Raw genomic sequence first — 22,927 nt, 5'->3', positions numbered from 1 at the left:
CATTCTGATTACTTCTATTGGTGGTAATTAGGTTTGGGCTTCATTTTATGACACATTAGCTCTTTGATGTATTAGCATGGTATATTGAATAAGGGCTAATCCATTTTGTGCAAGGCTCTTTGAAATATGAGACCCCTCCCATCTCCCTTTTTGTAGTGATGCATTATTTTCAAACAGATATTTTGAACAATTCTAGGCAGTTGTAGTAAAACCTTGTAACTTATTCCAATTTTATTGATAATTAATTATGAAATTTGATAAAGATTAATGTCTGAACTATATGGAGCCCTAAAGGGACATGGTGGTGGAAAAAATACAAGATTGGAAAACAAAATGTTTTTTGCTTTCTTTTGGGGGAACGCAAAATATTTGTGAGAGAACTCAAAAACATAAGCCGCGTTTCCACCACAGGAACTTTCCCCAGGAACTATGGACTTTGGGGTGGTACTCGGTTGTTTCGACCGCAGGAACCAAAGTCTAAAGGAAGTTCTGGGTAACAATTTTCCCCTCAGAAAGTACCTGCTCACAGGGTAGTACTTTTTCAAAGTTCTGGAACTTTTGGGGATGGGACTTGGGTTCTGAACATGCTTTTTGGTTGAGTTCACGCAGCATTTTGATTGGTTGACTCCACACATTTTTTTTTTTTTTTTTTTCTTTTTTCAAACACCATTTTTAAAAGTCTCTTGTGGTACATGCAGTAAGAGTTGCTTGTTATTTGAATCAACAATGGAGTTTAAAAAATATGAACGATGGACCGACGACAAGGTTCAGGCTTTATTAAGCCTATATGCCGAGGACAAAATCCCGCTGGAACCGGAAAGTCACGAGCAGTCCTACGCCACCTGACTTAATCTTCACGGTACTTTAGATCGCGATGGAAATGCAGACAGCAACAGGTCTGGGGGAAAAAAGTTCCTGGAACAAATTGTTCTAGGTAATTTAGTGGAAAAGCAGCTATTGACATATAATTTTCCTCCCTTCTCATATTTTTTTTTTCCATCACCATGTCCCTTTAGGGGCTCCGTAAAAACTACTCTACTGTTGAAACTTGAAAAGTTTGGGGTCAATAAATTAAAGATAAGTTTATTCAGCATGATATTAAGGACATTTATAATGCTACAAAATATTTATGTTTTAAATAAATGCTCTTCTTTTGAACTCTCTATTCATCAAAGAATCCTGAAGAAATGTATAATCTTTTCCTCAAAAATATTAAGCAGCACAACTGTTTTCACCATTGATAATAATAAGAAATGTTACTTGAGCATTCAAATCAGCATAGACGATTGAAACACTGAAGACAGTATTACAATGACTTGTAATATACTTGTAATAATCACTTGCATCTTGCCTTTTCACAGTCTATTATGAAAGTTCTGGAGAACCCAAACAGTTGGAATGCCTTTCGCACTGCTGGAGGCTTTAACGGCCTGCTCTCCATTGTCGTGGACATGGAAGGATCGCTGCTGGAAGCCCCAACGGGAATGTGGGCCTCACTGAGCCGCCAGAGCCTCGTTGAGCTGCTGCTCCTTACCCTGCACACCATCGCTCTTGCCGTGCACGTGCACCCAGTCAACGGACACTATTTTTACACAACCGGAGTCTGCGAGAAGCTGGGTGAGGCTCTGCTGCAGCTAGGTTGTTTCCAGAAAGGAGTCCCTGTGGAAACAGACAAAGACAGCTCAGACTGCAGAAGTTTCCAGCAGTTTGTGGAAGCGGTGGAAAGGCCAGAACCCCGGTTGCCACCACCTTTAGGAGACTGTGTTAAGCTGCTGGGATTCCTGGAGCAGTTTGCTACCGGTGTGAGCTTGGCTGCAGATCCATGCGCAGGCTTGCAAGAGAATAATGATGCTGGTGAGAGTCAGATCACAGTCTCAGGTCAGAGGATAGGGGAGCCATCCAATGAGGATGAGTTGTTGAATCACACTCGGGCTGCAAGTGTGTCTTTAGTATCAACAGATTCTGGGAGGTAGGTACTCTTAAATAACTTTTATCTAGGTATAGATATTATGTTATAAATATTAGATAGCTGTTTTTATTTATTTATTTTTATGGACAGTCACATATAGATAAAAAAAAAAAACAACAACATAAAATGGCTGTACAGGTTTAAAATGCTATAGATTTGCTATTGTCCAGAAAAGACAGTAAATCAATATTGGGACAATTTCTTCTTTGCTTTGTCTGCCTGTCTATGATTGTTACACATATCATTGTTTATTCAGGGTTTACGCCGACCTCACCATTCTTCATCCAGGAGCTGTTAAGCTCATCATGACTCTCTTGCCTAGTATTTACTGTCCCAGTGACCCTTGTGTAAGTAAAACCACAACCACAGTCATACCTCGGACATAATTTGTATTTGGTGTATTGACTAAAAAGCTTAGATTAAGTGAACAAACAAATAGCAAGGTTGGGTCCACTTCAAATTATAATTTATGTGTCAGTCCAGCTAAATGTTACTCCAGTCTTCACTCACATGATCCTTCAGAAATAATCCTGATGTTTATTTGGTGCTCTAGAAACATTTCTTGTTATTATCACAGCTGAAAAAAGTTGTGTTGCTTAATATTTTTGAAGAAATAATTGTGATATTTTTTTTTATTTTTCAGGATTCTTTGATGAATAGAAAGTTCAAAAGAACAGCATTTATTTGAAACAGAAATCTTTTGTACGATTATTATTAATGTATACTGTTACTTTTGGTCAATTTAATGTATTCTTACTATATATGGCCTACATTCTGTCCTATAGTTGTCTGAAGAGCTGCAGCTGGCTGTGGCTTATCATGTGCAGACTCTGGTGAAGTCAGAGAGAAACAGGCAGATCATGTGTGAGTTTGGTCTGGTGTCCACACTGCTGACTCACTGCAAACATATCCTCATCGACAATTCCCATTCACTACACCTGCCCATAGTTCGGATCCTTGAGAAACTCGCCTCTCAGTCCATGGATCACAAGTGCCTGAGGTCGGCATATGTTTGCAGTTAACATGCTCACGCATTCCTCATGAAAAATGTTAAATATACAATATGATAAAAATGTTTACATATTTTGTATGTCATTACATTAGTGTACTTTATCTTAGGCAGTTCCTGTGTCTTGGGGATCCTCTGATGTGTAGTGGAGAAAACCTGCTTCCTGTGTCCTGTGAAGAGGCCAACTGCTCAAGTACAGTTCCTCCTAGTCCTTACAGACTTCCTTTTTGGATTACTTCCTGTTTCATGGAAAGAAAGAAAAAACATTTGATCTTATCTGTTGTTTGAAGAGCCTGCATAGATCTTCACAATTTTCTGTTATCTATTGCACAGACCAGACAAAAGACTCTGAAGAGGATAACAGGAAACCCTTAAAAAAGGCAATGAAAAGAAGTTTCAGTTTACTGAAAACCTCTTCAGACAGTGGGATGACAGTTCCTCTTCATAGAATCATAAGCCTTGTCTCCATCACATCGCCACGGTCCTTTCAGCCACACAAAATCTCCATTTCCCCTTCTTTTGTGGAGTTTGACATGACAGACAGTGGCTATGGGTAAGTGTTTGTATACACTTTATATTGACACTCCAAGTTTCTGTTCATAAACGGTTCCTTTGAATATTGTGTTGGACAGTCAGGAACCTTCAAATCAAAATGGTTGAAAACCACTGCTTTAGGGGCTTTATATAAAAATAAAATGATGAGTGATTAAATAAATAAATAAAAAAAGAAAAGTTGAAAGGCACACGCTTTGCACCAGACATTAAGTTCACCATGTCATTGCTAAACGTAAGATGTCAGAAGTAAAACTACTGACTGATATATTAATCTAGCATTATTTATTTTGCTAAATTACAAATAACTATTTGTCTCCACAGGTGTTTGTTTCTGCCATCTCTTGCCACAGTGAAAGGTGTCAGTGCAGACTTTATCTCCACTGGAGGCTTGGGCACTGGTAAGAAATACTATAGAATTACATTGTTGCATAAAAATAATTTTAAGATTCAAATAAATACCCTAAAATAACATGACAACTAAAATTCTGTTGGTATGGAAATCTAATATACTAATAAACTAATAAAAGTTTGGATCCAAATGGATTTATCTGCTTCAGAAAGATCCCATTTACCAAATGCTTTTATAAAATACATAAAAGCACAATGCAGGTCCTGTTTTTTTTATATATACAGGGCTCCAGACTAACTTTTTTCACTAGGAGCACAGTGGCCCCCAACTGAAAATTTTAGGGGCACAACCAGAAAATTTAGGGGCGCACACCGTAAATCAGCATGCTAACCAAAGCTGGCTTAACGACAACCAGGAAGTAACCCGTGCATATAAAAGCAATCGGCAGTGGCGTTGCTTTTTGATTTATAAACATGTCACGGCATACTCGATGCTTTAGGCTGAGATTGTGTTTAATCAGTGTATTGTGTTTAAACTGCGAAGTGCCTGTACTATCGGCAAACTTTGTGTTCCCCGCAGTTCTGGGGTAGCTGCTGCAGTATTCGCAGTTCATAAAGCTCGTCTGCTTATAGTGCCTCAGCCAGCTGAATTCTTTCAGCCAGTCTTCTCGAAAATGGTGAGTGCGGGCTTTTTTCGCCACACCAACCTCTGACTCTGCATCATCATCCGACGGTGACACTGTAGACTCTGGCACTGGTACACTAGCCGCAGGTCGGAAGAACGAATCAATAGTTCGCTTGCTCATAGCTCAGACGCACGTACATATCAGGTTGTGATGATATTTGTCTCCGTTTCCTTCCCACAGATGTTTACGCGCGCTCGATTATCTCTAGGCCCCTCCCCCTCCACACATTTTAGCCACTTACAGTGGCCTTTCCCTATTCTTCTCACATGCATTGGCCGCCTCACAGACAGGCATCACTCAATGAGACGCGAGTGTGTGCTCGCGTCTCATGAGTATGTGTGCGAGTGTGTGTGTGTGTGTGTGCTTGCGTGCGCTCGCGTCTCATTGATTATTTCATTGCTCATTTCATTGATCATTGATGTGCCCCTTCCACATTTAATGTATAAAAGAAATACGGAGGGTGGGGGAGGCAAATTTACTGGTCGCACATGTGCGACTGGATGTAAAATTTGAGAGTGTGTGACTGAATTTTGGTCGCAAAATGCGACCATTTGGTCGCAGTCTGGAGCCCTGATATATATATATATATATATATATATATATATATATATATATATATATATATATACTTTTGTTTATCTCCACAGACTGCAGAGGCTTTCCTCCTTCAGCCGGCCTGTCTTTCTCCTGTTGGTTTATGATCTGTAAGTTCAGCTCGGCATTTGAATCCCACCCTGTGCGTCTGCTCACGGTAGTTCGCCACATGTCTCGTGCTGAGCAGCAGTTCAGCTGCCTGTCTGTCAGTATCTCTGAAGGCTGTTTGGTGATCTCCACTGAGGAGGAAACATATCAGTTCTTAGGTGAACATTTTCACTTGAGATTACTTTTAAATTGCATTTTTTAAACTAGTTTAGACATGTCTTATTTACAGTATTTATTTTACTCTACAGACATGATGGAGCCTGAGGTGCCAACTCCCAGCACGCTGCCGGCCTCAGTGAAGTTTAATTGTTCCAAACAGCTGATACCAGGCCAGTGGCACCAACTTTGTGTGGTTATGGCCAAAGGAATTAAGAAGAGCTGTTTACTCACTGTTTATCTGAATGCAATAGCAATCGGAACAGCAAAGGTTTGTGTAGGGAGTTTGTTTTTCTTAAAAGGATAGTTTACCCAAAAATTTACTCACTGTCCTTTTGTGTCAAGCATACTATATATGACTGACTTTCTTCTGTTGAACACAAATGATGAATTTTTAGAAATTGTAGTGTGTTTGGTATGAACGTTCAAAAGTTTGGGTCGGTTAGATTTAAAAAAGAAAAAAGAAAAAATTTTTTTTTTTAAAGAAGTGTCTTATGTTTAATTTGGTGATAAATACACTAAAAATATTAATCTTGTGAAATATTATTTTATAAATATTATTTTAACTTGTAATATATTCCTGTGACTGGAAAGTAGGGCTGGGCGATATGGCTGAAAACTGTATCACGATATCAGTGTTTCATATCGGTCGATATCGATAATTATTGATATTTTTTATGACCCATTTAAAATAAGGACCAGGAGAAAAATATATTACATTTAAACAATTTTATTTTAAACTTAACCTTCCTCTGATCATAATCCCCTCAGTTATTAAGACAGAAATGTAAACAACCATGGAAAACTCAAATAATTAAAATGTAAACATAAGTCTAAAGTAGGGTGACCACCCTACTGTTTGCGGGACAGTCCCGAAATTAGGAGCTTTGTCCCGCAAGACTTAAGTAGTGTCCCGCATTTTTTATGTCTGTAATTTTTTTCATCCCTGAAATTACAATACCACATTGAGAAATATAATAAAAACTGTGAGCATTAAAAATAAATTTGTGCAGCTGTCATATTCTAGCTGTGAAAATAACCAACCAGCGCAATCAATAGAGAGAGGTTTTCCCGCTGATGACAACTGAGAGGACAGCGCAAAGAGCAGGCCTCATCAAAGTCAGTAAACACAACTACACCAGCAAGGATTTCATCTACCATACTGGATAAGAACCTCAAGTGCTGCTCAAAGCTGCCCAAATCGATGATTTAAAGCATGTAATCATCCATCCTGATGTTAAATATTTCCAACGAACGGCGGCGATCAAGCGCCACACACGGAAATGGTCGAGCACCTACAGAAAAACGAGATATTCTCCATTTGTTTTAACCAATACAAAATTGCGAAATTCAGACACAACTTTCTTCTCAAGTTAATATTTCATTTAATGCGGGTTCTATGGCGTTATTATATTAAAAAAGTCGAGAGCGCATCAAATGCGCGAGCAATCTCTCTACTCACAGGCGGATTCCCTTGCCCAAAACTGGACGCGCGCGCGCTCTCGCTCAGATATCACATAGCGCGCTCAAACTTTTGTCCTCCTGCATGTGCAGCCGTGAATCTAGAATTGTCTTCTCTCCAACATATTTTTTATTGATATCGATCACGTGTCTATCGCGATATATATCGTTATCGTTTTATCGCCCAGCCCTACTGGAAAGTTGAATTTTCAGCATCATTACTCCAGTATTTGTGTCACATGATCCTTCAGAAATTATTCTAATACCTTGATTTGGTGCTCAAAAAACATTTCTTATTATCAATGTTGAAAACAGTTGTGCAGATTAAATCATTAGTAACATTATACATTTATTTACTGTCACTTTTGATAAGTTTAATGCATCCTTGCTGAATTAAAATATTAATTTCTTAAGAAAAAAAACTTACTGATCCAAACCTTTTGAATGTTATTGTAAGTATGAGTAAATGATGACAGAATTGCATTGTTTTTTGGGTGACCTATTCCCCAACCGATTCCTGTAGCTCAAACAGTAGAGAATGGATCTAACAATGCCGAGGTCATGGATTCAATTCTCATGCAATGCATAACCTGAAAAATGTATAGCTTGAATGCAGTTTAACTCACTTTGGATAAAAGCTTCTGCCATAATTATTGTTTACCTTGTGTTTACCATGTAAGTAGTCCCAAAGCTAACATGTTGTTAAAAATGCTCTTTTTTCAGATAAAGTACATTCAGCCTTTTCCCGGTCAGTCCATCTCAATGGATCCCTCTGCAGTCATTGACGTGTGTGGGATTATTGGCACTCCATCTCTATGGAAACAGCATGCAGCTCTGGTCTGGCGTGTCGGTCCTGCGTACTTGTTCGAAGAAGTTTTGAGTTCTGATCAGGTGGAGACTATTTATGGGCAAGGCACCAAATACATTGGCAACTACCTTGCTCTCAATGTTCAAGGTGAGAAAGTTTGCTTCTCTCTGTCTGAAAATAGTTCTGAATTTAATGGGAATCTGTATTAACGCAAGTACGCGTGTTTAATAGGAGGCGAGACAGATGGTGCAATGTCCCAAATTAGGATGGTCTCCCCAGAAAGAATTTCCTTTGCCATAAACCCAGCAGTTTCCACCATCACTACAGTTGTGAATATTAGGGACCAGTACAATGAGGTGGACTGTCGCCTTATAGCCAAAGAGGTGCTTTTATATTCCTTTTTAATTCATGGATTGAATTATTTTGATTATTATATCATGACTGATTCTTCTATTATTTTGATCACAGATGGGGATTACGTCACGTGATAACTGTACTCCTCTCTTCCTGGCTCATAATATCAGCCAGCACCTCAGTGGAACTGCCCGGACGATTGGGGCAGCCCTGGTTGGTTGTTTTGGTAAAAAGCACAAGCCCACTAGCTACTGCTCTAAAGTGCATACTGTAAGACAAGACTGCAGCATTTGTTTTTGAAGTGAACTTTTGATTTAAGGCAGATTTTACACTTTTATTTCCAGGTGTAAGGACGTTCAAGTCATTCAGTGCATCTAGTAGCTTCCAGTATATTGGTGGCCCTGCTGCCATTCTGAGTTTGGTGGCGATGGCCTCAGATGATGGATCCTTGTATGCTGCTGTCAAAGTTCTGCTCTCGGTTTTAGAGACAAATCCTGTGATGGAGCAGGAGATGAAGCGTACTAATGGCTTTAAGGTAGTGCTGTCAATTAAAGTCAGTTAAGACTTACAGTTTAACAAATCGAAGCTGCAGATTTGATTTGTTTTGTATTGTCAGCTCTTGTCCTTCCTGCTGAAGATGAAGTCTCAGCTGATCACCTACAGGATTTTTCAGCTCATTCTGGCCATAGTGGGCACAATGGAGCTGGGCATTGTTTCTACTCATATCCCAAACATCAGTGCTTTCCAGGACGTCCTCTGTGACTTTGAGGTAAGTTTTAGATTGGTGCGCTATAAGTTTCTTCATAGCTACAATATTATCTGCTTTGGTGGAAGCAATAGCATTCTGAATGACTTTAAATGAATTTTAAAGGGTTAGTTCACCCAAAAATGAAAATTCTGTCATTAATTACTCACCCTCATGTCGTTCTACACCCATAAGACCTTTGTTCATCTTCAGAACACAAATTAAGATATTTTTGATAAAATCCAATGGCTCAGTGAGGCCTCCATTACCAGCAAGATAATTAACACTTTCAGATGCCCAGAAAGCCACTAAAGACATATTTAAAACAGTTCATGTGACTACAGTGGTTCAACCTTTTTGTGCACCAAAAAAACAAAATAACGACTTTATTCAACAATATCTATGAAGCTTCAAAGCTTTACGAATCTTTTGTTTCGAATCAGCGGTTCGGAGCGTGTATCAAACTGCTAGAGTCACATGATTTCAGTAAACAAGGATTTGTTACATCATAAGTGTTTCGAAATTTCAGTGGTTCACCACTGGGGGGCGTGACTTTGGCAGTTTGATACAACCTCTGATACACCACTGAAATTTCGAAACGCTTTGAAGCTTCATAGATATTGTTGAATAAAGTCTTTATTTCATTTTTTTGGTACACAAAAAGGTTGAACCACTGTAGTCACATGAACTGTTTTAAATATGTCTTTAGTGGCTTTCTGGGCATCTGAAAGTGTTAATTATCTTGCTGGTAATGGAGGCCTCACTGAGCCATCGGATTTTATCAAAAATACCTTAATTTGTGTTCTGAAGATAAATGAAGGTCTTACAGGTGTGGAACTACATGAGGGTGAGTAATTAATGACAGAATTTTCATTTTTGAGTGAACTAACCCCTTAATAGAGCTGTTCAGTCAACTAACCCAGAAGGCTGACTTGCGGTCTCTACAAAGCTGGTCATGACGTAGCAAAAACGTTCTTTAAACAAGAGTGTAAACCACAGCAAATCTAAAGAGATAAAGCACATCTATAGAGCTAGCTAGCAAGTAGCTAAGCTGCAGGACGACTGAGCTGAAAAGTTATGTTCAGTTTCTTTTTTTTTTTCTTTTAGTTATTGAATGCATAGGGATAGCATGTTTTCCACATGTGATCACATGGATTTTACATCCGAAACCACATGTTTCCTATGTACAAAGTATGTGATTCACATGTGACCACGTGTTTTTGCACAGGTGAAATTCATGTGGTTTTTCGGTTAGGGTGAAAATAGCAGTAGCACTAACACTGTTTTCTGCATGCAAAACAAGGATGCAAGTGTACATGCTTGATTAATCATGTGTGTGTAGCAACTTTTTGGCAATGTGCACTACCATTTAAAAGATTTTTTGGGCCTGTAAAATCTTTTTGAAAGAAGTCTCTTACACTCACCAAGGCTGCATTTATTTGGTCAAAAATACAGTTTAGTACAATTTACATAACTGTTTTCTATTTTAACATATTTTAAAATGTAATTTATTCCTGTAATGGCAAAGCTGAATTTCAGCAGTAGTTACTCAATTCTTTAGTGTCACATGATCCTTTAGAAATCATTCTAATTCTGGACTGTAGTAAACATTTATTTTTATTATCAATGTTGAAAACAGTTGTGCTACTTAATATTTTTGTAGAAACAATTATACATTTTTACAGTATTTATTTAAAAGATAAATCTGTTATAAATGTCTTTTTTGTCAATTTAATGCATCCTTGCTGAATAAAAATATTAATTTCTTTAAAATAAATAAATCTTGCTCACCCCAAATTTTGAATGGTAGTGTAAATTTCAAAGCACACAGCAAAAGTCAGATTTGAGAAATGACTCTGCATAATTAATGTTGTAGAGCAAAAAGGGGAAATCTCTCATCAAGCAACAATAATCACAGACCTTATTTTCCTGCCATTCTAAAAACTTGTAGGAGAATCCAGAGGGAAACCATGACTCAAATGATAATTCCCTTTGTTTTTAGGACAACACGCTTAGCAGCTCTATTTTGCAAAACTTGAAATTGCACAAGTGTTGTCGATCAAGAAACAACAGCAACTTCTTGCTTAAATGATAAGAAGTTTCTTTCGTCTTTTTTCTGTAGGTGTGGCAGAATGCTCCAGAAAATCTTGACATTTGTGTTTTGAATCATTTTGCTGATATCCTGAAGTCAAGGTACGTTGTTGGCTACAGTTGTCGTGAGTTCATGTTTAGTTTGCAACATAAAGTGATGTGAAACACATGGCCCACTTCCTGTTTTTCAATCATGCATAAACCTTGTTAGTGGAAACATGCTGTGCTAGTGCTGTTTGCTGTGGATACGTGTGTCTGATGGTGAGTTTGTTTCCAGTGGCAGTCAAAAGAATGCTGAAGTCATGCACATAATCAATATGATGAGCAAACTCCTGATCCTGCTGCATGATCCCGGTGTGACCCGCAGGAAGGTGTCAGTCATTTGTACCATCATCAGATCCCTCTTCAAGGAGCATTTCAACACCACAGACATCAAGAGGCATGTCTGTTATCTATTACAGGCTCAGTTTAAATTGAAATTTGTTGCAGATCAATTTTCATGACAAATTGTCAGACAACTTTGGGAAAATCACCACAGCTTTAAGACACCAAATTAATAAAAATAAGTCACCGTCACACAGTTTGATTTCTTGACTTTTTTGTTTGTTCAATCAGGCTCGGACTCTTCTTAGTTCATAGTCTTTTGCCACCTACTTTGAACGAGAAAAGCACTTTCTCTGATTTGGATTTTGATGATCAGTCACAAGGTACAAATTTTTGCGATAAAGATTCATTTTGTTCATGATTTTAGATTTGTGCTCTTTTCCAAAATCTTGACTTTTGAATGAAGCTCACTCTTTACATGCTCTTTAAACTCTTTGTGGCTCTAGGCTGGAGTCAGACTCCTGGGAGATCAGTTTGGATCAGGAACCAGTTGCTCTCTATGCTATCTACTCTAATCATCCCAAACACTTCTAGCATGTGAGTCGAGTTTAGCAATGTAACGTCAACTCTTGCTCTCTTTATCCTTGTTTACATGATCCCATTGACACATAGCTTTAATCTTGAATTCTCAATACGTTGTTTCTCAAATTGCAGTAACCAGGAAGAGGTGTTCTTCGCACTGGGGTCGGATTGGTTCCTCCTCTTCTTACAGGGCCACATCCACACTAACACAGTGCTGCTGGTTCTCACCTTGCTTACTCACTTCCTATCGTATCCAAATATTCTGACCAAGTTTAGAGAGGGTGTGTCACCTGGAACTTTAGTGGAGACCATGGAGATGCCTACCAGTATTACAGGTACTGTATTTCTGGATGAAATTTCAAAAGTGTCCATTAATGTGGTTGTATGTGATTGCTATATACATAGCACTAAAATAATATTATAACATATTTGTATTTTTGATTTTTACCATTGTCCTCTAGATAATTTGAAGTCTCGCTCATGGTCGTTTGAATGTTTGAGCTGTATCTGCCCTGGGTTTGAAGTCCTGCAGAAGCTTCTTGTCAGCCATATCCACCTGCCTCAAATTTATGGAGCTTTAGCTGCACTGCTTATAGGAAAATCTGATTTCCAGGTTCCTGCTGGGCAGGTAGAGATCACATTGCCTAATTGTCTAATGTGACAAAATGTGTTTTATTGGCCTGTATATTAATTTGTGGAGTTCAAATGACCTACACCTATCTCCTTATTTGAGGTCTTTCAAGGTTGTGATGAATTTTGGGAAGATTAATGCTTGTGCTCTGTCCTTTGGATTGCAGGTTGATATTGACATGATGCTTCAGAGTTTGATTGACAGCTGCAATGGATCTGAGGGCATTCAACTATGTGCAGATGCAGCTTGTGTCCTTTTAGAGTTGATTAAGATTATCATTACTAAGGTAAGTGTGTTTAAATTGCTAAATTTATTGGCATGAGATATTATACACTTTTATTTATAATTAAAATTTTCAGATGTTACAGCCTAGGATAGCGGGTACTACATGCAAAATAAGGTATTGCACCACCTAGTGCTCAAAAAGGCAATATTAAAATAGACTGATAGACAGTTGCATGTCTGCTGGATGTAATCTTGCATATTATTTTAAGTCACAGTTTGCATGATTACAGTCCCTTTTTGCAAACAGGTTGCTTAACCCATTGCATAGTCATTGATGCAATACCAGTAAATCCAGGTTTTCTCATGTTGTGTACATATTTGTATTTCTCTAATAAGCCTGTAACAGAAAGTGCAGATGGCTGGGAAGTCCATTACCCAGGTAGTGTGATGCAGTTTCTCTGCCTGGTGAACAGTTTGTTCCCTCAAGATCCTCTCTGGACCTCCCCTGATTTCCTCACTTCGCTGGCCAGTGCTGTTTTCCCCTTTGAAACCCCAGAGGTGAGACTTTTGGGGACTGTACCGTACATTTTCTGTACAACTTAAAAATATACCCAAGAGACATTTTATTGCCCCATTGGCAATAAATTTACAGAAGTGATATTCTGCTTCCATCTTCTCATACAGAGCACTACAGGTGTACAGGGTATCAAAGAAAGTGGCGAGGTGGTGGGGGAGCCCCCCTTGCTTCGCCCGTCCCACCCAGGCAGGAAGCAGGTGTGTGACTTCATCCGCATCCTCTTGATGGACAGCCTCATTAACATCCCTGCCAAAGACGGCCTTCATCCTTTAATACAACTGCTAGAGGTGAAGAATATAAAATATTGACATTTAATATATATTATATATTACAAAATTATGTATCTATAAATCATGTATAGTGTGTGTGTGTGTGTGTGTATATATATATATATATATATATATATATATATATATATATATATATATATATATATATATATATATATATATATATATATATATATATATAGATGTATAGATGAGGTTGATTATTATTATTAATTAGAATTATTTAAAAAATAGTTGTCAATTTTAATAAGAATTTATTTATTATTATTTATTTATTGAAATGTATTTATTTAATAATAATAATAATAATAATAATTTAAATTATATTGTTACATATATTATATAATTAAAGGTAGTACTTTTGAAATGCAGGAATCACATCTGAGCTGCTAAAGGATCATCTGATGCTGTTTATAATATCTTTCCTCCATAAGGTGCCACTCTTTGCTCAGTTTTGATGATGAGATGCACATTACTGCTCACTGGAGGACGATAACTACGGTTCATACAGTCCAGCCAGTAGTGCCCTTGTGGTCTATAGTGAAGACATTATTTTAACATTCTGAAGGTTTTGTTTTTAGTTTTCCCCAGATGGTGTTTGTCAAGAGCAGAGGCAGAGCTTTCAGACTGAACTCCTGGAGTTTATGATGGACATCATCCACATGACAGGACAGGAAGAGGGCCAGTCTACACATGTGTCCAGAGATGGTAAAATATATCAGACACTATATAAAAATGCTTTTAATTAATTTGTTGAATGTCATAAATTTATTCCATCTTTTAGGATGAAATTAAATATAATAAGCAAGGTTTAAGGGTGCTTTTATACAGCTAACATGCCCCACTAAATTCTCCTAAGATCCATCCAAGTCCAAGCAGGAAGGAAAAGCTGCTGTTTTGGTTGACAATGTGGCGTTCTTCAGTAAAAAGCTAGTGGAAAAGCTCTACTCTGGCATGTTTGTGGTGGAACCAGAGAACCTCTTGGTCTTCATGGCTGAACAGATATCTGTGGTGAGTTTATCTTCTGATTTCACCTACACCGTATTATTGTTTTAAGCCTAGACATACCCGTATTTACACTGCATGTTTGTACTGACGTCAGGCGCTGGAGAGAGGTCCAGGTCATCGGGAGATAACGGTCAGCATTCTGTACAAAAGCTTGAATCGGGCCCTGCTCTACTTCCTGTCTCGATCCAGACAGACTCCAGCTGAGCAGGAACTCATTATTCAGACACTTCACGTTTTGCAGCAGCAGTGGGATGTGATTATGGCAACATACAATGCCAATGTCCACTTCATCAACTGTCTCATGCACTGCCTCGTCCTTATACGCTCTGGAAGGTGGGTTTCATTGTTAGTGATAGTAAAATAATCGCCATTTTACACTCATTTGTTTGTTCTTTTAAGTATTAAAAGGTGAAACTTCCACATCTCATTCTATTTTCACAATTTTTGAAAATTTCTTTGGCTATTGAATGATTGTTTTTGGTTATTTTTCTTTAATTTTATGGAAAATATAAGGTTATAAAGAACTAATGTTTAATGCCAAACTAACCGAGTATCAGGTTAATTTAGGCTAAATCTGCAACTCTGTGACCCATTCTGGCATTGGTTTATTGTTATTATTATTATTTATGTTTATTGCTAGAGAAAACATAATAAAAAAGCACAAAAATCTGCAAACTTTGTCCTTCAAGAGAAATCTTCAGAAATCTTCTTTATTTAGAGGCCATAATCTCTTATAATCACAATCCATAATCATTGCTTTTGCTATTGTAAAAAAAAAAGAAGAAGAAGAAGAATAAACCAGGAGTTTTGACATTAGATAAACTGTAAAGGGTTGCCAAATATTTTAAATATATATAACATAAAACAGCTAAAATAGTATTTAGTTTGATCTACATTTTCCTCAAGTCAAGAACATCCTTTCACTGATCATTTGCTGAATAAGACAAAAATGACATTTCTTTTAAAGAATTTCCTCTCCTTTTTAAATATTTTTTTTGCATGTAATCAATAATTAAGAAAGATTCTACTACTGTCTTTTAGCTTTCCTGAAGGCTTTGGATGTGAAGTCCACAAAAAACCCTCAAGAAACATCTGGAGACATCTTTTCCCGCACAAGAACAGCCGGGTGATGTCGCAGACCATTGTCGCTGATTCAGCAGAAGGTTTCTTTCTTTCTTTCTTTCTTTCTTTCTTTCTTTCTTTCTTTTTTGTTTTGAATATGGTTGTGATCCTTGTAGTCGAGTCAGAGCTGATGATGCTGGTGGAAAACACCTGGACTAGAGTCATGCAGGAGCGGAGACAGGCACTGGAGGAGGCCTATAAAATCGACCTGTCCGCTAAGCCGGCTGGCAAGGAGGGCCAGATATCTATGGGTGATGTGAGCCCTCTGTGGGAGGAGACGGCAATGAAAGCCTGGCAGCTCTTTATAGGTCAGTCACTGCTACTTGTCTGTCGGTATTTGAGATTACTGTCAGCTTTCTTATTTTGATCCTCTTGCTTTAGTTTTGGTTGTATTTGACTGACATAAGAGAGGAGAAAGCACATGAATTATATACAGTAGGTCGCATAAGTAGAAAACGATTCTCCTGCATACAGTTACATTTGACATTTTTTCTCTCAGATTCTCAAAAGAAAAAAGCAAATAACGGTCACCAGAAGAGGGCAGGACTTCTCAGCAGTGCATTGCAATCTGTTCAGAAGAGGTTTGGGAAGGATTCAGCCGGCAGTGCTGAGGTAGGACAATTCAATTTGTTTAAACACAAATTTTTCTGTTGGATTCCAGTGCCTTGACGTGATGCATGTCCAGAACCACTTTGGACAGACAGGGAGTGATTGGTTTAGTCAATGAGAATTCCTTCACATGGTGCCCTCACACCATCCCAATGTCACCGCAACCGGACGCCACCACCTACCCCGTGGCATTGTCTCAATCTTGTCTCTAAATCAATTTGGATTATTACAGCTGAGTACACCTCAGTGGGCAATGTAATTGATATTTGTTAATTTTTTCCATGGGAACACTCACTAGAACATTGCGTTTGCTGTTGAAGGTTAAAGACGCTGTTATTGTTGTTTTTCCCCCCCGAAAACGCAGCCCACATCATTAGTTCCCACCACTGAAGACGTTGCCATCTGGAAAAGGATGCACAGAGATATTACTCAGGCACAAGGGCATGAAATTGCTGTTTCTTTGCAACTGCTGCTATCTCCGTCTCCGCCTCAGAAACAGGGGGCGGTAATTATAGGCAGTCCCGATCCGATGAAAACATTCATTTTGTGTTACTCTGTATCATATCAGCTTGTGACAGCCTATCAGCTGTCTTGATGAATTGTCCTCCTCAGGAACGTTCTGCTTAAAATTTGCTGTGAGTTTTGTGGATTCTGAATTTCTCCTGGAAATTCGTTGTAACTGTACCAAAACATTATGTGGTACACACATACTTCAGATCATACTTTAGTTCTTTTGAGTTTTGATAGAAAGTTAACTTTAGCTCATAACAAAAAAAATCAAGATTCGCATAATTGATTAACCTGTGTTAGTTGCTCAACTAATAGTCATAGTAATTTTTGCTCTAAATATGCTGTTATAAACAATATTATAAAACAGTGACAATTATTTCACTGCTACGTTCAAAAACCTTTTTCCAGATGTTTTATGGAAACGTGAATAATGTCCAGCAAGATAAGGCTTTGGAATTTTTCTCTCATTTATTTTCATATTTCAGTGAGTCATATTTTTTGGCAATAGACACTTGCTTCTGATTTCAGTTAATAGCACTGTGAAAAATAATTAGGAATATTAGTTTTACCTCTCATTTCTCATTGCCTAGGAGAAAACTTGCAATAAGTAAAAATGGCACAGTTTACCCCCCTCCTATTTCACTAGCAAATTGGAAACAAAAAAAGAGTTTTTAACAGGTTAAAATGTCTTGTTAATTGATGATGTTGACCTTAGTTATTTCTTAATATTACATCATTTTTGTGTCTAATGGGTGATAAATCAATTTCAGCATTTTAAAATGTTTATTTGGTATACGCAGTTTAATCCAGTTGCCTGTACTCCAGGGAACTTACCCATAGAGCACGGCACAAGGCAAACTTTCCTCTGGATTCATTTCAGATATATGCTACAGACTAATTATATCTTCATAATGGAAAGATAATTAACATAGCTAATGATCAAGTTAAGTTTATTACACATTCACCAACAGCCTAAAATGAAGCTGACATTATGTTATGTTATCATCAAAGGTAGTCTTTTTCTGTGGAAAGTAATTAAAATGGAAATCAGTGATGTTAATTGCAGAGGGGATGCTGTTTAATGTGCCGCTCGTACAAGGCCAATAAGTTTGCTGTTTGGGTAAATGGAGTAATTAATGCTATATATTACTTATGATTCTCTAAATAAAAGAATACGATTAGGCGATGATTCAGTGTTTATCTGTCAACACAGGGTCCGTAATTACTCCTGTGAACTCCTTTGTAACACTTCTTAATCCCGCCATCCATTTGGCACGCACAAATGCACAATTTCCTTTTTTTTCTAGTTTTATAACTTGTCACTATATTTCTTCCTAAGTCCACCAAATTGCATTTTTCCTGAATTTTTGTTGGATTTTTTAAAATTTTGCACGCAGCAATGAGTATGCATGTAGGTGGAACAAGTGAACCGAGTTACTAAGTAAAATTACAAATTGAATAAATATTTTATTGCATTCCCAGTGAAATGTTTTGAGATGTTGTTTTCCTGTATACTTGCAGAAATTGTTTTTGTTCAGTGCCTAAAAAAAGTATTCATCCCTTAGGAAGTTTTCATGTTTTATTATTTTAAAACATTTTACCACAGATGATTTAATTTGCTGCATTTTACATAAAAATAACAGACAAAATTAGTCAATGTATTGTTTGCACAACACTTTAAGTCAGAATTTAGCAGAAACACCAAAAAGCCAAATTAAGTCCACTGTGATTTAAAGCTGTAAATCAACAAAACTGAAATTATCCGAGATCATTTTTAGAAAACATTTTCATGCAATCACACCTTTTATTCATCTTTAGTCTTATCCAGTGCCTTCATAATTGATGCTTGTCTCGGTTTGAGCTCTAACAGTGCTGGATTCAGTACTTTTACGGTTCACCTCTAGTCTCTGAACTGCAGTCAGTGTGGCTGTTGGGCGGCTCCAAGAGGACACCACTGTGATGATTGGTTTAATGAGCCTTTAAGTAAATCTGGATATGAGCAGGTCGGTGGTGAAGTACACAGGCTTCCTGAAGGGCTAATGCCTATCAGTACAATAAATCAGCAGGACACAGAGCATGGCGCAGGGCCAGCAGCCACCTCACACTGCGCTTATATTATACTTTAAGTTAATTAGAGCACACTGAGGACTATTGGAGACAGCTTTATTGTATGGTTAAATAGCCACTAGCTTGTTTTTCCCACATGAATGCAATTTGCGAAATGTTATTGTAACTGTGTGCAAACCTAATAGCTACAGAGGACCGCTTACATACATAGCCTATAACTGTCTGCTTGTTATAATGTACCTCCATGTGTGTGTTTGTTTCCATTAGGGGTTCGTGTTGGACATGGAAGCACACTGGAAAACTTGTGAGACCATATTTGATAGCATGTTGAGGAATCACGCACAGGTTTTTTTTTTTTTTTTTAACACTAATGCCTATAATGCTGTGCCCCAGGAATCCAACAAAAACATTCATTTGCTTTTATGTTTTGTGTAGATGACTCATAGTGAGAATGATCGTATGGCTGTTCAGTGGCTAAGAATAGAGGAAGACCTGCTCAGAGAAAGGGGTCTGTTCGGCCCTGGTCCAGGAGTCTTCCTCAAACGAGGCTGGGTGCAGAACACCGCAGAAGGCCGCAACCGCACGCGATCCCGAATTCGCAGAAAGCAGCTACGTCGATCCAAAAAGGTGAACTATTGCCGTCATGCCTAAGAATAATCATTTCTGATTGAAAAATCTTAAAATATAACATTCTTAGCAGTGAATTAAATAAAGATCAAATGCAGGTATTATTTTTTATAAATTTAATTTATATAATTAAATAATACTATTTTTTATTAGTGTTTTTCCTATGACTGTTGGATAATTATGCTTGGAAAATGACTTGTCTTCTCTATCAATTTCAGTTCTATTCTGTTAAATAAATATTTATGTAAATGTTTATTTTAAATAGATGCCAACACTGACTTCAGGCCTTATTCAGAAGAATTTCCTTGAAGAAGGCAAAGGAGCTGCTGAAGTTGTTGAAGCTGATTCAGGTATCATATTTTTCATGTCATTTTTATGATCAATGTTTTTAAAGGGTTAGTTCACCCAAAAATGAAAATTAATTTCTCACCTTCTTGTTGTTCCAAACCCATAAGACCTTCGTTAATTAAGATATTTTTAATGAAATCCAAGAGCTTTCTGACCCCCCATAGACTTTATCATTATTACCACTTTCAAGGCCCAGAAAGGTAGTAAAGATGTCATTAAAATTGTCCATGTGACTACAGTGGTTCAAACTTAATATTATGAAGCGATGAGTACATTTTGTGCACAAACCCCCCCCCAAAAATAACAACTTTATTCAACAATTTCTTCTCTGCCGTGTGAGTCTCTGACACTGTTCATGTGAGCACCAGGACACATGCGTGTGATGATGACGCAGGAGCCGGCCAATACTGAGCCGGCATTCTGACGTAGAACCCGGAAGCTTTGCATCGTGTTTACTACGTCTAGCATAGTAGAATGACAGGGGAGAGAAGAAATTCCTTATGTTTTCTTTCTTTTCATTTTTTTTTTGCACACAAAATGTATTCTCGTCTCTTCATAACATTAAAGTTGAATCACTGTAGTCACATGGACTATTTTAACAATGTCTTTACTACCTTTCTGGGCCTTGAAATTGGTAATAATATTACAGTCTATGCGGGGTCAGAAAGCTCTCAGGTTTTATTAAAAAAGTCTTAATTTGTGTTCCGAAGATGAACGAAGGTCTTGCGGGTTTGGAATGACATGAAGCTTGGTACTTAATGAATTTTGGGTGAACTAACCCTTTAACATGTTTTTTATTGTACAGCAACAGCTGAATCTGCACATCTCTTTTAGTGCATATTTTATGTGTGTCCCAGAACCCAGGATCCTGTGTGAGGCAAGCCGGGAGGTTGAGGAAGAACCTGGTTTAGACTGTGAGCATTTGACCTTTTTCCCTGTGCTGAACGATGCCTCACTTCTGTCCGAGGACATCTCAGATCAGTGCATGGACACTCAACTCATACTGAAGGAGCTGGAACCCACTGAAGAGGTGAGAGTGATCCTATATTCACCTGGAGCCACATTCCTTTGGTATGAAAGAAAAAAAAAAAATTCTGAGCTTCAGTGCGGACAGCTGTAGTGTGTGTGTGTGTGTTGAGCCTGACAGCACTCTTCAGCATTAACAGGGCAGAGAGTGGCTGACAGAAGTATTAATAAGGAACAGTAGGGGGTGATGTCTGCTGTCTTGTATTCATTCAGTAGGTGGTGTGTCCTGCTGTGCTGCGTGTCAGCCGAATTGCCCTCTCCATACTTATTAATACAGAAATGCAAACGCTTGACACGGCCTACGCCTCAATTCCAGAGCCAATGTGATGACTGTAATTTACAGGCAGCATGTCCTCAGAGGCTTAGCTTTTCATTATTACTCAAACAGGAAATAACTTCACAGATGCAATATTACGAGTTGTTAATTATTGCTTTATACGGAGCCAAGGTGTGGATGTTAGTGCACATGCTGACACATTTAGCTGTGGTGCTCATGTGGGCGATGCAAGTTTGAATCTAGCTCATTTAATTTCCCAATCCTTCTCCTATACCATCATTTCCTGTTCTCTCTTTACTATTTCTATTAATAAAGGTGCCAAAAGGCCAAAATTAAAAAAAGTTGTTATATAAATTAGGGCTGTTCAACGATAACCGTGGTTATCATGTACAAAATAAGAGTCTGTTTACGTAACATATGTGTGTTTGTTTTGTGTATAATTATTATGTGTATATAAATATACACACATACATGTATATATTTAAGAAAAATATCTTATATTTCTATACAAATATTTACATTTATATATAATTTAAATATATAAAAATATAAATATATTTATATATTTATACATACACGCTTATAGTTCTTAAATGTATACATGTATGTGTATTTATATATGCATAATTATACACAAAACAAACACACATATATTACGTAAACACAGACTCTTATTTTGTACACGATAACCACGGTTATCGTTGAACAGCCCTAATATAAATACTGATTATCTGTATAATAATAATACTTTTTTTATTTTAATTTTTGCATTTTTGCCTTTACTTTATTGATAGGAATAGATAGGGAGGAGATTAATAATATTCTATATTATTGTGTGTGGTTTGGTGATGGATGGAAATAATACAAATCTAAAGGAAGGGTTGAAAGCAGTCATTTTTTATAAATATCAATATTTGTCCACCTTTTTTACTTTATGATACCATTTCTATAGTGAAATAAGAATTGGAGTCACCTATATTTGACATTATTTTTATATATATGTGTATATATGTGTATATATATATATATATATATATATATATATATATATAATATATATATATATATATATATATATATATATATATATATATATATATATATATATATATATATAAATATATATAATATAATATATATAATATATTGTGTGTGTGTGTTTAAATTCTAATGTGAACTATCACCGAGCACTCTTTAACAACATTCTGTAGCAGGCTGTAATAAGTTGTTGCTGTAAATCCCCAAGACCAGACAGAATTAGGACTGACTCAGGTCAGGGCTGATTTTTTAAAATCTCTATCTGAAACCAAAACCCCACCAGGTGGACCATATATTTAAACAGGGCCTTAATCAATTAGCGTGTTGCTATTGTTGCTGTGTCATTGATTAATTCAGGTAATAAACAGTGGGGCCCTCTCTCTGCACTTGTGAGGGGGCGCTTGCATGGAGAGGAGGCTCTGATTTGATTTGTATTAATTGTGGAGCGGCTGGCAGTACGGCTGGACCCCATATGTTTTGGGGACGCGGATCCCCGGAGCCCAGAGTCGCGGTGACTCAGGGCTGAGGCCAGGTGCAGCTGCTTGGTGTGAAATGAAGGGAGACAATACAATTAGCCGTGCATAATCGAGAGGTTTCGTGCGAACTCCGCCTGCGGAAGATTGGCCCTGTTTCACAAACACCCCATCCATTCAGCATCTTGCCTTTTTCTCCCTTTAATTTTTGTCCTTTCTCCATGTTGTTTAGATAATGAAGTGGTAACAGTGATCAATCAAGGCCAGGGTGGCGCTTCTTTGACACGTTAGCCCCAGGGCACAATTCAA

General features: G+C 37.6%; 1 protein-coding gene across 5 annotated transcripts in view; it reads left to right on the top strand.

The window, feature by feature from the left end:
* wdfy4 (WDFY family member 4) overlaps positions 1-22,927 on the top strand; it is a 55,550-nt gene that overhangs the window by 10,648 nt on the left and 21,975 nt on the right. For 3 of the 5 annotated variants that reach the window (XM_048205238.1, XM_048205235.1, XM_048205237.1), the window contains exons 12-43: positions 1,362-1,969; positions 2,226-2,316; positions 2,755-2,969; positions 3,089-3,171; positions 3,312-3,531; positions 3,855-3,931; positions 5,215-5,427; positions 5,518-5,696; positions 7,610-7,841; positions 7,926-8,077; positions 8,163-8,274; positions 8,393-8,583; positions 8,665-8,817; positions 10,916-10,986; positions 11,162-11,323; positions 11,500-11,591; positions 11,715-11,805; positions 11,923-12,125; positions 12,252-12,418; positions 12,588-12,707; positions 13,043-13,204; positions 13,331-13,510; positions 14,095-14,221; positions 14,373-14,524; positions 14,616-14,854; positions 15,563-15,684; positions 15,760-15,951; positions 16,143-16,255; positions 19,097-19,174; positions 19,265-19,456; positions 19,722-19,806; positions 20,662-20,834. In XM_048205238.1, the coding sequence (XP_048061195.1) occupies positions 1,362-1,969; positions 2,226-2,316; positions 2,755-2,969; positions 3,089-3,171; positions 3,312-3,531; positions 3,855-3,931; positions 5,215-5,427; positions 5,518-5,696; positions 7,610-7,841; positions 7,926-8,077; positions 8,163-8,274; positions 8,393-8,583; positions 8,665-8,817; positions 10,916-10,986; positions 11,162-11,323; positions 11,500-11,591; positions 11,715-11,805; positions 11,923-12,125; positions 12,252-12,418; positions 12,588-12,707; positions 13,043-13,204; positions 13,331-13,510; positions 14,095-14,221; positions 14,373-14,524; positions 14,616-14,854; positions 15,563-15,684; positions 15,760-15,951; positions 16,143-16,255; positions 19,097-19,174; positions 19,265-19,456; positions 19,722-19,806; positions 20,662-20,834 (5,247 nt within the window). The remainder of the gene's footprint in view (positions 1-1,361; positions 1,970-2,225; positions 2,317-2,754; positions 2,970-3,088; positions 3,172-3,311; positions 3,532-3,854; positions 3,932-5,214; positions 5,428-5,517; positions 5,697-7,609; positions 7,842-7,925; positions 8,078-8,162; positions 8,275-8,392; positions 8,584-8,664; positions 8,818-10,915; positions 10,987-11,161; positions 11,324-11,499; positions 11,592-11,714; positions 11,806-11,922; positions 12,126-12,251; positions 12,419-12,587; positions 12,708-13,042; positions 13,205-13,330; positions 13,511-14,094; positions 14,222-14,372; positions 14,525-14,615; positions 14,855-15,562; positions 15,685-15,759; positions 15,952-16,142; positions 16,256-19,096; positions 19,175-19,264; positions 19,457-19,721; positions 19,807-20,661; positions 20,835-22,927) is intronic. The other 2 variants (XM_048205239.1, XM_048205236.1) reach the window with 1 other exon arrangement.

The sequence above is a fragment of the Megalobrama amblycephala genome, linkage group LG10, assembly GCF_018812025.1.
Source record: "Megalobrama amblycephala isolate DHTTF-2021 linkage group LG10, ASM1881202v1, whole genome shotgun sequence".
NCBI lineage: Eukaryota > Metazoa > Chordata > Actinopteri > Cypriniformes > Xenocyprididae > Megalobrama > Megalobrama amblycephala.
This window is presented reverse-complemented; position numbering and strand designations above follow the sequence as displayed.